The sequence below is a fragment of the Tinamus guttatus genome, unplaced genomic scaffold (genome assembly GCF_059628265.1).
Source record: "Tinamus guttatus ecotype Peru unplaced genomic scaffold, ASM5962826v1 Tinamus_guttatus_pri_ptg000056l, whole genome shotgun sequence".
In the NCBI taxonomy this organism is placed as follows: domain Eukaryota; kingdom Metazoa; phylum Chordata; class Aves; order Tinamiformes; family Tinamidae; genus Tinamus; species Tinamus guttatus.
The window spans coordinates 5,793,912-5,815,071 of NW_028288590.1; the positions used below are offsets into that span (position 1 = coordinate 5,793,912).

General features: G+C 43.6%; 1 protein-coding gene across 3 annotated transcripts in view; it reads left to right on the plus strand.

Moving 5' to 3' along the window:
* Positions 1-21,160, plus strand: part of TRIM55 (tripartite motif containing 55) — a 39,488-nt gene that overhangs the window by 1,388 nt on the left and 16,940 nt on the right. For 2 of the 3 annotated variants that reach the window (XM_088540186.1, XM_088540189.1), the window contains exons 3-8: positions 9,053-9,218; positions 11,183-11,278; positions 15,610-15,843; positions 16,838-16,860; positions 16,969-17,093; positions 19,396-19,613. In XM_088540186.1, the coding sequence (XP_088396312.1) occupies positions 9,053-9,218; positions 11,183-11,278; positions 15,610-15,843; positions 16,838-16,860; positions 16,969-17,093; positions 19,396-19,613 (862 nt within the window). Of the gene's footprint in view, positions 1-1,182; positions 1,186-9,052; positions 9,219-11,182; positions 11,279-15,609; positions 15,844-16,837; positions 16,861-16,968; positions 17,094-19,395; positions 19,614-21,160 lie in introns of all 3 variants that reach the window. The other variant, XM_088540187.1, reaches the window with a different exon arrangement.

The following is a 21,160-nucleotide window of genomic DNA, read 5'->3' on the forward strand; positions in this document are numbered from 1 at the left end:
TGAAACTAAATGTGGTCCCAGGCCACAAAGCAAGCAACTCCCTAGGCAAGGGCGAGAGCCTCTGGTCACCGGCGTGCTGGTGAATTGCAAGGGGTTTTGGACACCTCACCCTGCCTGAAGGAAGACAAAATCCCGACCATGCTCCCTGACAGCCTCCCCGCCCCCCAGGAAGGAGCTGGGTATCGCGGGGTATTGCCGGATAGCGGTGGCAACAGGCTCACTGGAGCAGCTGGGCACAGCCAGCTGATCCTGGTGTCCTGTGCAAGGACATCCGATGGCTTGAGGTGTCCTACCCCTTTCCCGCAGAAGGCCACCTGCACACAGTGTGTTTTGGAGCCCAGCTGTGCCTTTGGCTATTCTTGGCTGTTTGTATCCCGTTGGGCTCTGCTGTAGCTGGACGCAGCTTGGAGCTCCAAAACACCAGAGAGCACGAAGCAGGCTTAAAAATGTCCTTTCTGCTGCCCTTAGCACTCTGTGCCAAGGGAAGGTCAGCTACCCCTGTGTCACTGATATCCAAATAGTATTTTAGTCAGGAAAATCCCTGAGGAAATGAATTAGCAAAGCTGGATTTTGCTTTTGACTAAACAAGCTGGACAAGTGAGTCTTCATGTCTTGATTTTTTTTTTCAACTGAGAGTTGTGCTTATCTTAAAAAAAAAAAAAAGGAAATATGGCTCCTTTTTATTTTCCATTTAGTTGATAGACAATTGGCACAAAATCCAGTTACATGAAAATATAAGACATCTGCTGGGTTTTCTTTTTAAGCTCCACTAAAGTAAAATGTAGAGGGAGTAGAACAAAATGTATATCTGAACATGTATTTCTTAGATATATGTCCAAAAGGTTTGTTTAATCTACTACAGTGCTTTTTTTACATTAATTATCAGGGTTACTTAGCAGCAGCGATGATAACAGCGTTATCTGAACTATTTGCCACTCTGAGGCCTCAGCTGCTTATCTCCTTCTGCCTGGCATTCCTCAGGCACCCGTGAGCGTGTGAGCAACATCTGCTGTTGCTTTGTCCTGCATCGCTCCACTGAAACCAGAAAGCCAAGAGAAATCGAGCCTGCTCTGCTTCTTCCTTCTGCGCCATTTTCTTTCAAAGTTTTAGCAGAGGTACATAAGAAGAGTGAGGTATAACTTTTGCATCCTTCTTCCTTTCCAAGATGATCCTCCAAAATAGCAGGTCCTGTGACTTTCTGACAGGACCCTCTTTCCCCTCTAGTGTTCCTGTAGATAGAATTCACCATAAATGTCCATGTCAGGATCATGCCAGCTCTTAGCTGCTTTTCACATGAACTTAAGAGAGTAAGATTAACTCATACATCGTGCAGGCTTTGTTTCTCATGTAGGAAAAAATCATTTATTTTGAAAACAGTATTTTTTTTTTTTTAGTTTTCTATTTGAATTAAGACATGGTTCTTTGAAAAATAAAAACTGGGGCAGGAGCTGTGTGATCAGATTGGGAGGCTCTGCCCAAGCTCTCACATACAGCCCCTGTTATTACTAACAACCACATCATATGCTCTTTTTCACATTGCTCATCATTTCCAGCCGATGACAACTTAGCTTGCTGCCCAATTTAGAATCTATGAACAACGCAAGGAAAGAAATATTCAAGTAGGACGTGGCTGCTACAATGCTTTAAAGGAGGGAAAGCATTGAACCCAGTAGAAATGGGGCTGACTAAAATATTAAACCAAAGTTTGAAAGTGTCTAGGCCGCCGATTACCTTAACTTTTTGAGGAACTTCAAGGTGCCTGCTGCTGCTGGAAAAGGAAAACTGCAGGAGGCTGCAACTTCCAGCAAGCTCTAGCAGCATCTAATGAGCTCTGTCAGCTATTGTGGATCAAAGGGTGCTTTGAGCTTTTGTTCCGAGCTGACTCCTAATTAGGGAGGGTCAGCACCCTCTCTCCCTGGGGAGAGGCCTGTGCAAGTGCTGGCCTAGAGTGCAGGGAACAGATGTAGGGCTTTGTGCAGCTCGTGTAGGAGAGATTGGAAGCTGTGCAGGTGCTGCAGAGGTGGCAGTGCAGTGTGGTGTGGTGCGTCAACTGTCTGGCACTGCTGAGGCCTCTGACTGCTCCAAGAGAGGACACAGCTCTCCAGGAGCAGGGCTGCGGGGAGAGGCCTGGGCACGTGGCCAAGGCTGGGGCAGGGGAGACGGGCTGCTCGCCTGTAGCCAGTGAGTGCTGGTGGAGGGTCTGTGTTTCGCAAAGGAGCTGCAGAAGGTGGTCGTGATGCTGCATCAGAGATGACAAGAGGGAGATCAACCAGATCTTCTCGGAGTCCTTCAGTAACAAGAGCCCAAACTCCTGGCAGCAGCAATGGAGGGGCAGGCAGAGTCTTGTGGATCAGTCTCCCAGCTCACTTGGAGACTCTTGTGGTGGTGAGGGCTGCAGGCTGGTGGCTTCTGGCAGGTGAAACCCTGCTCTGCCAGCAGAGCAGTGACAGCAGAGTGGAATGGGCAGCAGATGGGACTAGACGCTCTGTCCCACATTTGGATGAAGCACTGGAGGCAGCTGAGGCCAAGGCCTGCAGCAGCACCAGGAGGAAGTGGTGGGAGGTAGCAGCAGGAGACTCCCTGGGGATGGACCAGGGATGGAGACCCGCTCTGCTGACCCAACCTGCTGGCTGGGGAGGTTTGCTGCCTGTCGGGGCTTGGATCCAGGATGTAATGGAGAAGTTGCTAAGGTTTGCCTTGCCTCCTGCTGCTCTTCCATGTGGGCACCAACAATACGTCCGAGAGAGACCTGGGTCATACCAGATGTGACTATGTGACCTTGTGGGTGCGGATCAAAGACACGGGGGCCAGGTGATGTCCTGCCAACAAGGGAAAAGAGCTTGGATTTTGCTGCTCAACAAATGTTTGTGCAGCTGATATTGACAACCAGGGATTCAAGTTGTATGGCCATGGGACTCTCTTTTAGCCAGGAAGATATGAGATCCACATGACCAAGTGGGGCAAAATTCTTTGCCAGCAGGCTCCCAACCTAGTGAGGAGAACTTCAAGCCAGGAGCAACGGTGAGGAGGGTCGAAAGGTGATAACAAGCCAAAATGAAGTGAGGAAGTGGTGGATCCAGTTGGCAATCAAAGGGTGCAGGAAAGAGAGATCTTACAATCAGCAGAATGGGGCAGAAGGAAGCCCACCCCAAGTGTATGCCCCAGGCAAGGAAGTGCCAAGAGGGCAGCGTTGTGGGGAAAGCTCACACGCCTTCTCTGGGGAATGTCGAGCTGCCTCTCTGTGCGTTGATGCCTGTAGCATGCGGAGCAAACAGGAAGAATTAGGCATCTACATCCAGGTGCCCTGGGATCACAAAGGCTTGGTGGGGTAGCTCACACAACTGGTGCGCTGCAATGGATCAACACAGGCTGCTTAGGAGGAACAGGCTGGGAAAGCAAGGAGAGGGATTTCTCCTTCTTTTTAAAAACAGCAGCAGGAATGCATGGAGCTCTGCAGAGCAGGGGCAGAGCTCTGCTGGGGCAGAGCTGGCTCTCATGGAGGGCTTTAACTTGATGTCAGCTGGAGAGCTAACGCAGTAGGGCAGTCTAGGATATCTCTGGAGCACATTGATGACAACTTCTTGACAAAAGCAATTAAGTCAGAAGTGAAGGAGTATGCTCTGCTGGACTTGGTGTTTACAAATAAGGAAGGACTGATGAGGGATGTGTACATTTGGGGGTAGATGTTCAACTGCCATGTGAAGAGCAGGGTAAAATGCAGGATCACAACCCTGCACAACCCTTCAGGAGAGCAGGTTTTGTCTTGTTCAGAGACTTGCTTGGAAGAATCCAATGGAATACAGCCCTGGAGATAAGAGGCATCTGGGAGGACTAGTTAGTTGTCAGGGCTCACTTTCTCCAATCTCAATAACTCTTGAGTTCCTAAACATGAGGATAGACCAAAGATGGCAAGAGGCCTGTGAGGATGGACAAGGAGCTTGTGAAAAAAAATCAAATGTAAAAAGGAAGCATGCAAGAGGTGGAAGCAGGGAGAGGTGACGCAGGAGGAACGCACTGTCTGAGTGTGCAGAGATGGGATTAGGAAAGCCGTAGTCCACTTAGAGTTGAATCTGTTAGGGGATGCAAAGGGCATTAAGAAAGGCTTCTACAAGCATATCAGCAGGAAAAAAGGAAGGGAAGGGAAGCCCTAGTGCTGAACAGGGCAGGGACGCTCGTGACAAAGGACACAGAAAAGGCAGAGATACCCAATGCCTCCTTTGCATTGATCTTTGCTGGTAAGATAAAGGAAGCCTTCAGGAATCCTAGGTCTCTGAGACCAAAGGTAACATTTGGAACATGGAAGAGTGCCCTTGGTGGAAGGGGATCAGATTAGGGAACATATAAACAAAGCATTTAAAGAAAGTGGATATAAACAAGTCCGTGGTCCCTGATGGGATGCACCCAGGAGTGCTGCTAGCTGTCTGGTGTCATTGCAAGGCCACTCTTATCCTTGAAAGGTCATGGGGACTGGGAGAGGAACAAGAGGACAAGAAGAAAGCAATTGTTATCCATATCTTTAAGAAGGGCAAGAAGGAGAATCTAGGGAACTACAGTCCAGTCAGGCTTCACCTCAATTCCTGGGAAGGTGAGGGAGCAAATCAGTCGGGAAGCCTGGAAGTCAACACAAAAAGGACAAGAAGTTCAGGAAGGATTTATGAAGAGGAAATCACGTTTGACCAAACTCATAGCCTTTTACAGTGAGATGACTAACTTGATAGATGAGGGGAGAGCAGTGGATGTTTATCTAGACTTTTGACACTGTCATCCATAACATTCCTATAAGCTGAAGAAACATGAACTAGATTAGATGCATCATGAGGTAGACTGAAAACTGGCTCAACTGCCAGTCTGAAAGGAAAGTGATGAGCAGCACCAAGTCAATTTGGAGACCAGTCACTAGTGGTGCACCCCAGTGGTCAGTACTGAGGCCATTTAATATTAATGACCTGGATAGTGGCACAAAGGCATAAGCAAGTTTGTAGATGATACAAAACTGGGAGAAGAGGCTGATGCACTAGATGGTTGTGCTGGCACTCAGAGGGACCTTAAGAGGTTGGAGAAATCGGCTAACAGGAACCTCATGAAGTTCAACAAAGGGTGGCACCAAATCCTGACCCTGGTGGGGAATAACCCCACACAGCAATGCAGGCTGGAGAGCAACCAGCTGGAAAGCAGCTTGTCGAGAAAAGAATCGAGGCTCCTGGTGGAGCATAAAGTGACCGTAACTCAGCAGTGCACCCACGTGACAAAGGCAGCCAGAGCCTCCTGGGCCACATGATGAACAGCGCTGCCAGCAGGGTGAGAGATGCAATCCCGTGCTCAGCATTGGTGAGGACACTTCTGGAGTGCGGTGTCCAGGTCTGGGCTCCCCAGCACAGGAGAGGGATGGAGTACCGGAGTGAGTCCAGCAAAGGGCCATGAAGATGATTAAGGGACTGGAGCATCTCTCCTACAAGAAGAGGCTGAGAGAGAGCTGGGACTTACAGCCTGGAGAAGACCCAAGTGAATCTTATAAATACCCAGTGGAATCCAATGGAGTAAAGAAGACAGAGCCAGGCCCTATACCATGGTTCCCAGAGAAAGGAAAAGAAGTAACAGACACAGATTGAAATAAGGAAATTCCACTTAAACATAAGAGATCTTTACTGTGAGGGTAGTTAAGCCCTGGAGCAGATTGTCCAGAAAAGCTGTGGAGTCACCAGCCTTGGAGGTATTCTAAACCCAGCTGGATGCACTCTTGGGCAACCTGCTGCAGCTGACCATGCTCTGAGCAGCTGCTTGGACTAGGTGATCTCCAGCGGTCCCTGCCAACCTCAGCAATCCCGTGATCCTGAGGAAGGAACAGTCTGTACATGCCTGCTTTATTTTACCCTTTCCCTCGGCATCTCAGAGTTGCTTAAAAGAATGCTGTGCCCCACTGAGGTTTCTCTGAGCACAGATAGCAGCTCCTCTCATGAAGATTGAGAGGAAATCCTAGTTATCAAGATCAACTCAGTAAGTTTAACTCAAAGCCTAAAAACCTACTGGGAACAGAAGCAGCTCAAACTTTGCTATTTTTTCCTCCCGTTTGTAACAGGAAGTGTCCTAAAATCCCATAAGACACTTCTGTCAAAAATAGTCTCTTTAACTGAGCAGTGACAGATAATAAATCTAACAAGAAATTCGATCTAAACGTGTTTTCATAAACTTTTTGCCTCCCCCAGAGCCACACAGGTTGTCTCCATCCCCCAGTCAGGAGCAAGAGTTACATGATGGGATGGTTCAAGATGGGCCACAATTCTCTCAGGATCCTCTTTAAGACCATTTGCAATGTTGGTTTCAGTAGAGACCTTATAGTTTTTATAAATCTTCCCTTCCCTTCCCCAAAAGCCTCTGATTAATGAATTCATCCATTTATTTTGTATGGTAAAACATATTCCTGCAAATCTTATTCATATAGCTAAGGGATGTTAAGGGATGTAAGCAATGGGTATGGAAAACTTGCATATTGGTGCAGTTTAGGGCAGACCTGGCCAAATATGTTAATATACACAGTCACATGCTGCATAAAGATAGAAGTTCCTTATCATTTCAAAAGAATTAGCTCTTAAATGAGAGAGTAATGGGAATATGAGGTCCTAATCTTCATTTGATACAAATCTACATAAATCCATGTCTAGCTGTAATTACTTTAACTCTTTCTATGCCCCTTATTAAAGTGTGCTCATTTATGCACAGCAGCTTTGCTTTTCCTCCTCTTCACAACTCATGCACAAAACTGCGCACTGAAGTCCAAATCCTGTTCTCACACAAAATGAGACTGCAGCAGTCAGATGCACGCTTAGTATGTTAAGCAGTATGAGTAGTACTTGCAGTTTCTCTTCAAGCAACAACCCTAGGACCTTGTCCTGCAACCGAGAAACCTCCTTGGAGGTCAGGGAAGAAGAGCACAAAGCTATCAGGTCATTTAGCTACCTGCAACTTCTTTGGTCACAGCTACACCTGTGATGAATCTTCTTCTGCTGCAGTCATTTTCCTACTGTCTACTCTGCCAACTTTCATTTTAGGAGTAGGGTAGTATTTTGACCATGTAAATCTAGAGGGTCTCCTCAGAATGTGCCTCCTCAGGGCACATTCTGTAAATCTGCAGCAGTTTAACAGACTGTGACCCAGGATCTCCTGCTAGAAATCTCTCCTTTTGCAAAGCCTAGGAAGGAAACCTGTTTGTTTGTAAGGGGATGTAAAACCTTCTGTCACTGCTTTCGGCACCCCGATGGTTCAGGGAGTTCTGCCAGGTTTCTTCCAGCTCTTTGAGGTACCTTTGAAGGTTGGCTACTTCTGCTGAACTTAACTTGACACCATTGCCTTTTTGCCCCGTGCTGTCGTTCATTCTAGTGGCATGGTTCCAGTGACAAATAACATGCTAGTAGTTTCTCATCTTGTAAATATTTTCAGGAAGTGTAGCTATTTCAGGCTTAATCAATCATTTTCAAGTTCATTGTCTGTTACTGTCCCAGCATGCAGGTCCTCCCACTGGTGCTCTATAACATGGAAATATTTGCGGACAAACAATGTAAAACATTCTTTACAGTGAAGACACACCTCTTCTAACTAACATTAATATGAGCCTGGTTTCGAAGCACTGAGTGCCTTATGTAAATGTGTGCTGAAAATCTATACCAAATAATACAGGTTTCCTTCAGAAATGCCCAACTTGTTTTATCATAGTATGTTGTATAGTGTATTGAAGATCACATATTTTCCTTAAAAATCCTTTTAATTCCAGCACTGTCTTTAAATTAAAAAATATGAATGATATGTTCTTTATTGTTTGATCTTTCTTTATACTCATTAGATTGATTGTTGCTTGATCTTTTCTATATTAATTTAATTGATCACATCCCATTTTTAAGATCAGAAGAAAAAATCTGTGCTCTGTCATTAAAAGGTATTGACGGCTATATCCACTCTACCAAACTATGAAGAATTCTGCTGTAACACTGTATAAAATAGTGGTCTTTCCATACATATTTTAAACTTGTGATGGGATGATTGGTTGCCTCCTTGATACAGTATTCTGTAAGATGGCTTAAAGAGCATAGGAATTACTTCTCTTTAATTCCTTTTAATTCTGTAGTTCTTGCCGTGCACGTGCTCGGGGTGCTGAGGCTGGAGCTCGGGCTCAGAGAAGCACCAGCCTGCTATGCAGCCTGGACCAGAGCTTTTTCTTAGGCTGAGCATGCTAGTTAAGTAAGTAAGTGACTCATTTAAAGCAGGTTCCAACTGAATCTGTTCCTGAGATAGCAAGGACTGACATACATGTGTATGGCTAAATCGTTTTGGTAAAAGGGAGATCAAAACTGAGCTGCAGTCTAGCAGCAGAGCTCCTGGCTCAGCACAGGCAAGGACACACTCCTGTGCAGCACATACCTCGGTGGCTGGTACAGCTGAGTTAGACACTGCAGAAAAGCTTGAGTCCATATTTTGGTTGAGAGAGACTATGGTCGCTCTCAATCCTGTTTGTTACTGACAGCCCTGACTGCAACATGCAAAGCACATAAGCAGAGAGGATAGGTAAGCGCATGAAGGTCCATGCTCTCGTTTCAAATTAGACTCCCACGTAAGAGCTTTGTTGAATCAGGCCAAGTACGGATGAATTTCCATGATTAAACCTAAAGCAATAAATATGTTTCTTCATTCAGAAGTTAGACAACATCCTAACTTAAAGTACGTGGGTAGACCAAGGAGACCATCTGAGGAGGTTAATAACGGAGTGTCGAAAGCCTTGCTGAAGTCAAGGTAAACAACATCACCACATATTGTCACCATATCCTACTGTGTCATAGTATTTAACCATACCTCTGTCTATTTTGTCACCCTGTGCAATAGGTTTAAGTCTACAGAGTGTTCAGTTCAGTTCAGTTTGGGACACAGCTATATATATCATATGTACGTAACATATAAATCATGTAGACCTCTCTCTATGTATATAATCTACATGAACTCTAATTCATGATGAGAAACTCGTGATGAGGATCAAGGTTTTATTTAATTTATTTAATTTCTTTTGCAGACCTGAAAGAAAGTGTGACCAACCAATGTGTGAAGAGCACGAAGATGAGAGAATTAATATCTATTGTTTGAACTGTGAAATGCCCACCTGCTCCTTGTGCAAAGTCTTTGGTGCCCATAAAGACTGTCAAGTTGCTCCTCTCACAAACGTTTATCAGAGACAGAAGGTAAATATCTTTTTGTATCTCATAATCTTCCCAGTGACTCACAGGACCATTCATAGGAAGGTATTCCCATGAGCTTCCTGGGAGTTTCCAGAAGGGCCTGGGGGAAAGGAGGGTCTTTTCCATTCCTGTTTGTGAACGAAAGATTCACAAGCATTTAGAAGCTCTCTATTTAGAAACATGGTGAAACATTTTAAGAGAAAGATATTACAGTGTCCCAATTTGTCATTAGCATAATGAGTAAACATTTTAGACAGAAGTGTGATATGAAGATGAGGATCCTTCTGAGGTTCCCAATTTCATTTTTTCTCAGTACTTTTAGATCAGAAAAAAATAAAATAAAAGCAGGATTTTCAGCATATGTGATGGGAAGAGAGAAGCTCATTACAAATCTTACAAATCAAATAATAGAATAGTAGGTTCTTTCCTCTATAAGCGTCTGCTTTTTTAAGAAATGGGAAGTAAAAAACCTTCCTTGCAAGTGAATGTAGGAATATTCAATAGTTGGCAGCACAGGATGTACCTAACATCCTCTGCCCTTGCTGTCACCAGTAAAAGACTTGCTTATTTTTAATACTGTATTAATTTAAAACCTGACTCACTGGGTTATCCTCATGAGATAAACAGCTCATTTTTCTGGAGGGCCCCAGTGGGGCAAGCAATCAGACAGGCCAACTCTACAATGCCAGCCTCCAACTTTGTCACACAGCTGCTTGCGTGTGTGCAAACTACAAATGAGAAGTTACTTTAGGAAAGTAGCTACAAGAATCAATCAAAAAGAAGGGAGAAGAAGAAGTTTCTTGGATGGAATCCATGCCCCAGTCACTCCTTTCTGTGGAGATTTGCAAGCACTGGTTTCCCGCCCAGCATGTCTGTGGAAAGGGGAAAGTGGAGGTAACTGCAGCTTAGCACAAGCATTGGCAGCAATTAGCAAGGTCTTTGTGAGTTTGGAAGGTGTTCAGCCCGGCCACCAGACACTCCCCGAGCAGATGGGAGGTAATTCAGTGTGCAGATAGTGATCTTCAAATAAAGTTTTGAAGCCGTCGTGCATAAGACTGGAGAAATAATCCAGAGGCTGAGGGATGTGTGCTTTAAAGGATCCTTTACTAATGGTGTTACATCTGCTGGAGGTCACAAACACTTGTCTCTATAGCTAAGTCACTATAGGGTTTACCAAGGGCTCTTCATCTTCCTTAGCCCCTTCACCAAGTTCTCTGAGGACCAGCTTCTCCACTCCTCCTCAAAGGAGGTCCCATAACCATCCTCATCCCCACACTCAGACCTTTCCCTTCTTGCCCTTGGAGGAAGGACTGTTCTTCCTTCCATGCAGAGCCACCTGCCTCACCATTTTCCCCTCCTTTTTCTTCCTTTCTCCCCCAGCTTTCATTTATGTCACCCAGCTCTCCATATTCCAGCTGGTGTGAAAGTGTTTCCCTCACTCTTTCTCCATGCCACACTCTCCCATTTTCTCCATCACCCTCCCCAAGATCCTGCAGCCCCATTGCCCCTTAGGGCAACAGTTCTGTAGTGGCCACGGTCCCTGTAGCTCAGGAAGATCCAGAAACTAAAAAGTCGACCTCTCTGGAGACAAAGTCTTTTCTCTTGACAATCCCATACATATTGTTTTGGGGGTCTTGAATTACAGAGCTTTAAACAGAAGCATCTACAAGAACCTCCTGGAATTAATGCTTGCTCCTTTCCAAACCTCAGCTCCTTTGCCTGAGAAGTTTCAAAATGCCAGTATTTTCAGTATGTTTCAGGGGAGGAAACAAATGGAGAGGGTAACTTGTGGGGAGGTGAAGCTCCGGTTGTACTGGGTTCTGAAGAGAAGAATGGCTAGGACAGCTCATTTAGCTACAGGCTGCTGTTAGACGTGCCACTCTGCAAAGCAAGAAGGTGGCGAGACTGCTGCCAGCATGAGGCAAGTGTTTAACCTCCCACCCGATTGCTCTCCTGTTACTGTCTAGTCCGAACTCAGTGACGGCATCGCGGTCCTGGTGGGGAGCAACGACCGAGTGCAAGGGATAGTCACGCAGCTGGAGGAGACCTGCAAGGTAGTTGAGGTAAGTGCCACAATTTTCAGTGTGATTATTTCAGTGTGAAATCTCATCTCTTAGATTAACAATAATAACTGTGCTTCAGCAGACTTTATTTTGCCCAAATAGATTCCCAAGTCATTTTGCTAAATAATTACCTGTGGACAGTAGTTCCTCAACCCAAGGATATCTCCTGCTCAGCATCCTGTTTCTCCCTGTTTCCAGGGGCATGTGATTAAGGAAGCATCAGCATTTCTTGCTCAGCATTCTCAGTTGCATAGAATGTAAGTGTAATGAAATCACACAAAACAAGATGCCTTCAACTCTCAGTTCCCGTAACTTCTCAAATGAGATAGTAGAGTTGTAAAAGGTCTATATTAATCTAGAGCCTAGTCCTGAGAACAAAGCCTTAATCTCAATCACAGTGTGTCTTCCAAATTTGTCAATGAGCTATGCATTTAATTACTTTGCCTATACAAAAGTAGTTCTCATATATTTATGTTGTCCTCTAAGGAGTCTTACTGTGGTGCCTATAGACAGAAAGAGTTGGGTTCTTATTATGAGTTTAGATGTTCCTGTAAAGGTCTTACTCTGACAGAGCTGGAATTAGTTTTGTGACTTTCAATACCAGAGAAGTGGCTTTCATTTCCTTGAAGAGGTTTGCAACAGCAAAGCAAATAAAAATTTCAGCTCTGGCCAATTTGAGGATCACAGAGCAGTAGGCTGAAAGGAGCTCATATGAATTGATTTTATGATCAGTGTTTGATGAAGCATCTGCTGAAGCAATTGCATCCCTCTCAGCCCAATTAGAATTCTATTGACCCTTCAGAGTTAGAGCAGAAAAGAGAAACTGGAGTGAAAAAGAAGTTAGCGCAAGATGTATAGGTTCTAATTGGTAAGAAAAATTGATTCCACAAGCTAAGTACACAATTGCCCAAGGTTCCTATTTCCTCAGAGCAAAGAACAGAAAGTGTCCACATTTGGTTCAAAGAATATAAGACCATTAGCCCAAGTAAATGAGAGAGGGTGTTAGCAGCAAGTCACAACTTTGTAGTCAGGAAGCCTTCACGTTGCAAGGATGAAACTGGCTCCTATCAGGAGTTTGCAGACAAAAACAAGCCTTTCAAGTAGGTTGGCCGCAGAAATTTAAATGATACAAAAGCAAAAGCTTATACTCATTTAAGCTGAACTAGCTGATCCAAAAACAAAACTTCAAACATCTAGTCTTGAAGTACAGAGAAAATACTGTGCTAAAAATACCTTATTAAATACAATAGAAACTATCTGCCTCAAATTCATCCACTCGAGTAGTCAAACCTTTGAACAGCAAGCCTAAAGAAAGCAGAGTCATTTTACCTTCCAATTTTTTAACAGGCTTTCCATCTTTAAAGACAGGGATTGCAGAAAATAGAACTTAGAACTTACCTTGGCAATTCCATGTTACATTTCAAGCCAATCACATTTCCTACCATACCAGAGCTTTGTCTGCATTGACATCAGTTTGTCCTTGAAGATGAAAAGCTACAGCTGGAGCTGAGAAATGTGCACACCTGGAAATAGTGTTTATAATCCAGGATTGTCTCTTCTCTCTGCTTAACACAGAGAATAATAGAGACCCATGATATCAGAAAATACATGATCATTTTTCTTTCAACTGTAGTAAGCAATAGCCTGCAGTTCTGTAATTTGCTATTTTTCCTGTCCAAGCTTTAAAAAAGGAGTAAAACAGAACTGATTAATATCTGCATATCTTATAACTGGTTGAAAACTAGAACAAATTCTCATATTACACCGAGAAATAAAATATATATATATATAAAATGTTAAATACTCAAAGCCAATAACAAGTAATTGGATAATGTTTAGCGATGTAATAAAAGTAGGAATAAAATAATGAAGTAAAAATTAAAGTATTTACTTACAGTGGTAATGCCATGGGCCAGTCAATACAGATAGAATACAGAAAAAGCAATACAAATCACACCCAGTGCCAAGAACACATTTCTTTTTGCTGTAGCTGTGTTTTATTAAAAAAGGCTAAATGCATGGGAACACTTCATACAGAAATAATTAAGCATTTGTGTTTAGGAACCTGTTTTGCGCTCTTGTGTTTGAAGCTAACAATTCTGTAATACCTGCTGGCAGGAAATATTATATATGAGAGCCTAGAGATAGAGAAGAACTCTCAGGACACTTTGCCAGCGCTCTTTCTTCTTTCTTCATCTCCTGTCCTGTATCGAATGGCAAAGATAGCACACACCTGTCCTGAAATGAAGGTTATTTTATGAGTGATCTGAATGGCACTTCGGAGGAGGTCACTGTAGATCTGAGGAGGTTGCTGTAGATCAAAAATTTAAAAAACAGGAGTCTGGAAGAAGAGGAAGGGCAGGAAATCCTGTGGAGAAAAAAAAAAAAAAAAACTAGGAAAGGAGTCAAAGAAAAGAAAAAGATTGTTTGGGGGTTGAATGACACCCAGGACTTAGAGTTCGCCTGGTTCCAAAGTTTCCTTAGCTCCTATAATACACTTGTGTATATTATATACACACTAGTGTATTATAATCCTATAATACACTAATCCTCCATTTTAGCCCGATTTTTCACATCTCCGTGGATGCTGGATGAATGGCCTCCTTTGACATTTGCTCCACTCCGCAGGCAGGGCCAGACCTTGGTTGAAGCATGCATCACAGGGATCTTTTTAGTGATTCCTGTCTCATAACCAGGCAGGTGCACGCAGGTGTCTGTAATGTCTCTGCTGTCCTCACGGCTCCAGTCAGCTTGTCCGTACGCAGAGCCAAGCCATGGCTGTTTCCCCTCGCTGCAGACCCAGGCAGGGAGACCATGCCAAGCAGGAGTGCTCCCAGCAGCATTGGCCTCTTCCCACCAGTGAGTACCTAAATAACAACGACTGGTCAAGCGGCCCTGTTTCCTGCTCACCTTGTCGTCATTGCTGCCTCCTCCCCACCAGTAGACCTGAGCACCACAGCATATTCAGAGCAATTTCTGGGGATTGCAAAAGACCTCAGGAGGGCAAGACTTGCCGTGAAGCCAGGCCTTGGCCTCTCATGAGTTTGAAATTAGAGGTGCCTGTTTACTTTAGGGGTGCCTCTCTTCCTCATTTGGAAGCAAAGGCAGCTGATGCCAAAGGATCTCTATTTGGTCCCCTTTGCGAATGTTGAATGTGATGCTTGGCCGTATGTCCATCTTCAAAGGCATCCTTTGCAATGATACAGAGCAGACTATCATCAGCCTCAGGAAAGAGCTCTGGCTGAAAGGCAAGAAAAAAAGTGGAATTCTCTCTGCCTAAATGGCACTAGCAATAATCAGCCTTAACAGTTCCAAAAGTACTGCGGGACTGTTAATAATCCTGTGCTGCCAGGATCTCAGCTTTATGCCTCAAGGGCTGAAGATGAGGAATTGATTCAGCCTCAGTTCCTGAGAAAGACATTAAAATAATCACCGTCATCCACAGCGAGATAACCACAATAAGGACAGTACAGCATCCAGAAGCACGGCCTTTGCCCCGCCATGTGCCCCAGGGCACGCAGATGACTCAAATACTTCTGCTTGGAAGACCTCAGACATTACAGATAACCGGTCTCCACTGTCATCCCCATTTACCTCCCTTACAGATGCACTGTGCTCTCCTTAGGGAGTTCTCAATGAAGCAGTCATCAAACTCATCTTCCTCACTCCATTAAAGTGGTAGAAGTACCATACCAGTGTTTCAGAAAAGGGGGTGAAAATTGGAGCCAGAAAATAGGGTTTGAATCTGACTTCCTCTCATCTTCATCCTTTCGTCACGAACCATTTTTGCAAGGAACTCTACCTCAATCAGTGCATGGTAAAACTAATATGGTGGACACTTACTGGCAAAATAGAGTGGAAGAGCACTTAAGTAAAAAACAGGCCTAACCAAGTAGAAAAAAAAAGAATCTTCAGAACTTATTTGAGATGTTTTTTCATTTAAAGACTATTATATTCATGTAAATGAATCCAGTTACTAATATGGCGCTTTTTTAAAAAAAAAAAACTTTTCCTGTTGACTTTCAAATAGCACTGTTGAAGACTCCTAAGTATCACTGCAGACATCATAAATAGTTTTTACTGACTGAAAAGTTACACAATAGCCTGTTTGGGGGAATATCAGTGGTTTTGAATCAGTAGTTTGAAAACAGTTTTAAAACTTTTGTTCTGATAGCTTGAACTTTGAAAATTACAGAAGTCTCTGGGGTCATTCAGAATCCTTTGCACTGTTCAGAAAGGAATTTCTTTGATGAAAATGCTTCCAAGTAACAGTAAAAATAGAAACTCTTTTAAGAACATAACATGTTTAATATAAACCAAATGATTCACAGGAATCCTGCAGACGACAGAAAGAGCAGCTGTGTGAAAAATTTGATTATCTCTATTCTGTACTGGAAGAAAGAAAAAATGAGATGACACAAATAATCACTAGAACCCAAGAGGAGAAACTGGAACATGTCCGCTCCCTGATGAAGAAGTATGCGGATCATTTGGAAGCCGTGTCAAAGCTAGTTGAATCAGGAATCCAGTTCATGGAAGAACCAGAAATGGCTGTGTTTTTGCAGGTATGAAGTCTATAAATATATAGAGAAAAGGATCAACAGGTTAATTAAAGCATTTCTAGATTTTAGGCATGTTCAGGGTTTGGCCATCTTTGAATGAACATTTATATAATTCATTTTTTAAACACTTGCATCAGCACAAATGACTAGCCTTCTTGTGATAATATCCAAACCAGGAATGTAAGTATTTGCTATTTGCACCAAAATATACTATCTTGTGTGTATCTTTCTAGTTGTCCAAATTTTAATATTTTCAGTTATGTTTCTGTTGTCCCATCACTGTCATATATTTGTGTATGGGCTTCTGAGAGTTGTAGTTTTCATTTGCATATTGAAAAACATGCTTTACTTTCAAAGAATTAAACACACATCTTCTGAGTCACGTTTTTATGCCTTCACTTCAACACTTTTTCATTTTCTTCCTAGAAAACATAACTGCTGATTAAAAATCATTAGTAGCCTGTACACTGAATTTATTAGTGTAGAATTTCTGTCCTGCAGTGTTATAGTTCATCTGTATTAAAGGTCGAAAAGGTCTTTTCTACAAAAAAAAAGAAGGCATGCTTTCATAAATGTATTGCCTTTGAAAAGTACTATTTTTGTTCTAGGTAAATAAAATTTTGTCGCTCCAACAGTATAACCTTATGCATGGTCAAAGTCAGTTCTAGTGACCAGGGATGGTAAAGGAACAATTGCTTTTTGCTGCAAACTCAAAAAAGACAAAAATGTTTGAATTTCTTTTCTGTAGAAAATGTTCGTCTTTCCCATCATACTCAGACTTTAAACAAAAACTGTTCACTGAACTAAAAGGTTTACTCGTATGTGTAATAATAATTGATGAAATATGATGTCATTCATAGATGCCATGTTTGACAATTATGAGATCTCTATTAAAAAGTTTAGAAGCAGCTTACACAAGAGTTAGATCACAGTGAATAAAATTTCTGACAAAATTGAACCATTTAAGAAGTCAATTGTTTCCTTTTTGTTTCCACAGAATGCCAAAACATTGCTACAAAAGTAAGTATTTAACTGGAGAGATAGAATATCTATTTGATCTTTACAAAGAATTACAAATTGCAAATTTATCTGCAAAGCCAAATGCAAATGACTAATATCTCTTTTTAGAATTACTGAAGCATCTAAAGGATTTCAAATGGAAAAAATAGAGGACGGCTATGAAAATATGAGCCAATTCACAGTGAACCTCAGTAAAGAAGAAAAAATAATAAGGGAAATTGATTTTGACAAAGGTATGTAATTTATTTCATCTAAACTCCTTCCTTAAATTGCAGGTGTGTTATTTGCATGCTGATATTGATATTCCCTTGCATCCCAAGGTGTAACTAGACCATCTTTTAACAATTATAATCAACAGTAAAAATCTATCACAGTTCAAGGATCAAGTAATCTATTGGCACCAATAACTTTACCTTTTCTGTAACCTCAAGACTTTCTAAAGAATATGTTCATTACCGATTCCACAAGGAGGCAGGGACCACCCCTCTCTTGTGGTGAGGGGACCACAAAACTAAGCTTTTATCTCAGCCTATAAACTAAGCTTTTATCTCAGCCTCCCTACCTCCTAACACATGCCATTACTTTATGGCACATCAGCTATGGAAAACCAATGAAGAAATAGAATGCTTACTGTTACTTACTGTTTAAAAAAGTGTTCATGAAAGACATACTTTTTTTTGTATTAATAGAGACATGTAACAGAAAGATAACTGAAATTCAAGATCAAAGAACTATGGAGGAAATCAAACCGTGTCATCATCTTTCATACATTTAAGATTCTTTACAATGTCATTTGTATGTTTGATGTTTGCCTGTGTAATAATGCAGCTTTGTTACTCCACGTTTACTGAAGTAGCCTGAAAATGATGAACCTGAAATCTAGGCTCATTTATGCTTTATTTTAGAGAATCAGCCACAAGAAATTAATGGATGTAAATTTTTCAGACAAGCAGATCTTCACTATTAGAAGGCAGCCCTAATAGTCATCTGGCCAGCTCTAATTTACTTTCTAGCACTGGGTTCTGCTGGTACATTTATACTTACTTTCATCAGCCCAATTATGTGTAGCAGGGATGCGTATGGGACTCAGTCTACGGGCATCCGTCACATAATCCCCAGACATGATTTATATTAACTGCATGATTTATATTAGCTTTAGAGCATGTGGTTGGCCCCATTCCTGATGCAGGTAGGTCTTTCTCTGTAGTTGGGGTCCATGGACCAGCTGTACCACCACCAGGTCTGATCAGAAGGGTGACACCCATCTCCTGGGGATGAGCCCCAAGCCATCAGGCACTTGGCCCTGCCTTTGGAACAACAGCCAAGGAGCTCCTCCATGTTCAGGGAACTTGGAAGCTGAGTTTCAGTAGTCTGCTCATAGGAGTGCATTTGCCTATAGGAATACTTCTCTGCTATGATGACATTATTTAATTTCCAGATCTGTGTTATTTCTGTGTATTCAGAGCAATGAACAATAAAACCCTGACAGCCTGTTCAAGATACGCAGTTATTTTGAAGCTTGGGTTAATGCATCCATCTATGTTTATTTTTCTGAAGTACTAGGATGGCTCTGAACAACATCTGATATTTTTGAGGATGAATAACATGATTATGCAAAACAAAATGCCTTGTTAGAGGGCTCTCTCTGTAAATGAGTCTGCCCATGAATGCTAACAGTGTGATGTGTTATATGATGCTAAAGCTATGGTCTGAAAAGGTTTGACAGTCTGGTTTTAAAGAGGTTTACCCCAAATCTCCACAGGCAGTTACTGCAGAGCACTGACCCAGTAAAGATTTACTTTGATGGTTCAACTGTGTTTAAAATAAAAAGATAAGTAAAATTGCAAGAGAGACTTTTTTTTTTCCTGACAGATTGTGCCAGAGCAGTATCTTCTCACCATTGTGGAGTGCAACTCCATGCTGCAAACCCCTCAGGGGGATAATTCCATCAACACAATCTTCTGTCCTCCTTCCTATGGAAAGGGCTAGTTTTAGATTTAAAGAGAGAAAAAAAGATATATTAGCCTGTGTAAATGCAGTTTAGCATCGTGGCTAGCTCAGCATGAAGATGGCTGTGTGCTGGGTCACACTGGTACTGCCAGGCAGGCCACGGGGGCTGAGCTGGGGCAGCAGCCTGAGCTCCTGCCGCCAGGCCCCATGTGCTGGAGCGGCGGGAGGGGGTTAGTGCTGCCCTGCTGAGCGTTTCTGGAGCTGGTTAACGAAGCAGAGTGCAGTGGGTTAACCCAGAGCAGAGGCTGCTGTGGCCACGCGGGGCCTCCCTCGTGCTCCGTCACCATGCGCAGCGCCAGCACGTGGCTGCAGGCTCCTCGCCAGCAGCCTCTCCCCAGCGCGCATCCTCTGCCCGCCTCAGCACCCTGCTGCCCACCTCTTCTGAGCCAAGCAAAACCCGTGCTTTCCCTTGGGAAAACCCCTTGGCTGGACGGAGAGTAGCTTTGCCAGGCAACTACGTGTGGCTTTCTATTGCATAAGGGCTGTAGCCATCTTCACGTGGTCCTTTTATGCCTGTCCTGTCAGAGGAAGAGGGCGAAGAGGAAGAGGAGGAGACAGTGGATGGTGAAGATCTGGACGAAGCCCACACAGAGTCCTCAGCAGAGGAGGAGCAGGAGGAGGAGGAAGAAGGGGCCGAGAGAGCAGCGCCGCCATCTCAGCAGGACCCCGAAGCAGCGAACGCAGCCGGGGAGCCTCGGGCCGAGCCGTCGCCGCCGCCGCTGCCCAGCGCTCCGGCTGGCCAGGTAACGCGCGCCGGGGCCCCGCTGCCCTGCAGGCTCTGCTGAGCACCGGGGCCCCGCTGCCCTGCCGGCTCTGCTGAGCGCTGCCCCGCGCCGGTGCGGGACACATGGGCCTGCGGCCTCCTACACAGATACTCACGGCGGGGCCTGTGCCCTCAGGCAGCACGTGCACTGCTTGGTAGGCAGAAACACGCTGTTACATAAATACATATATATACACGTATATATGGGATACATAATATATAAATAAAGGAGGTTTAATTGGGGATTTAAACACGTTACAGTGGATGTTCTGCTTGCTGTGTATCACATGATTTAACTCGGACTAGCTGTTGTAAATGAGATGATTGTTAAAATATTTACACTATGAGAGTTTGGCATCTCTGCTGGGCTCAGCGAGCCTTCCGCCACCCATTTTTAGATTGCACTTCTGATCTGCTTTCTGCAAACAGTATTTTCCTTCTTCTGGTCTGGTTGTCCTTAGGGATATCATCTAGGAGACCACACACCAAACAGAAGAGGAAACTGCCTTAAACCTACCAGTGTTAGAACCTAGCAGCAAATAGATTTGGGGTGTCAGATCTCTTAATAATTTAGTAGAGTACTTTTTCCTTTCTTTTTTTTTTTTTTAAGGAGTGCCAAGAGCACGAAACAGTAGTTGCCGCATAGTCTAAAATGCATAAAAACCCCTTACTTCGTATGCTACTCCAGCTGCCCATGGATACAACTAACTTAGCAAGTTGCCCTCTTATGCAGCTTACCCAGTGCAACTGCCAAGTGGGTAAAGACTGCTGTTACAATATTTAAAGAAACCAGTATGGAAACAAGAAAACAAGTAATAAGTCTTTGACCGTAGCAAGCTCCCTACATGGCACATGGAAAAGCGAATAGTCTAGACTCATTCTTGCTTTGGTTTAAGAGGGTACGTGAGTTTGCACCTCATGGGTATGTGAAGATGCTCTTAAATTAGGTTTTATTGATTTAACCAAAGTTTGTAATTTGAGAGATTTGTACTGGTTTAACTAGAGCAGCAGAGTTGATGTAGTTTTCAATGTAAGCAGGATGCAGACATAAGCAAGCCTGCCTAAGGGAATGTCACTTTTAGGGCTAACATGGAAAAGGAAGCACATGCTGCTACAGCAATCACAAAATGCCTCTGCGAGTTGGCCAGGCTGCACGAGGAGAATGCAGCATGTGGGGGGCTCACAGTGCAGTTTTTGCCTTCTGGTGTAGGGAAGGAAAACGGAAGAGCAGCCGGGGAGAGCCCTGGGAGCTCGGTGCAAGCAGAGAGATGCCCTGCTGCCGGCTGCTTCTCCTCCCGGCAGCGTGCAGTGGGGTGCTGCGCTGACAGCGAGGCTGGTGGGCAGCTGTTTCTCTCCAGTGGCTGCATATTCTCCTTATTGTGACTGTCAACATCAACAGAGTCATTGGCAGATGCCTTGTTCTTAGTCTATTCCAAAACCCAGCAAGCCGTTCAAAGGACTTCCCAGGCCTGATACCTACACCTCAGTTCCTGAGGCTTTTTTGCAGGGTTTATTATATTCTTAGGA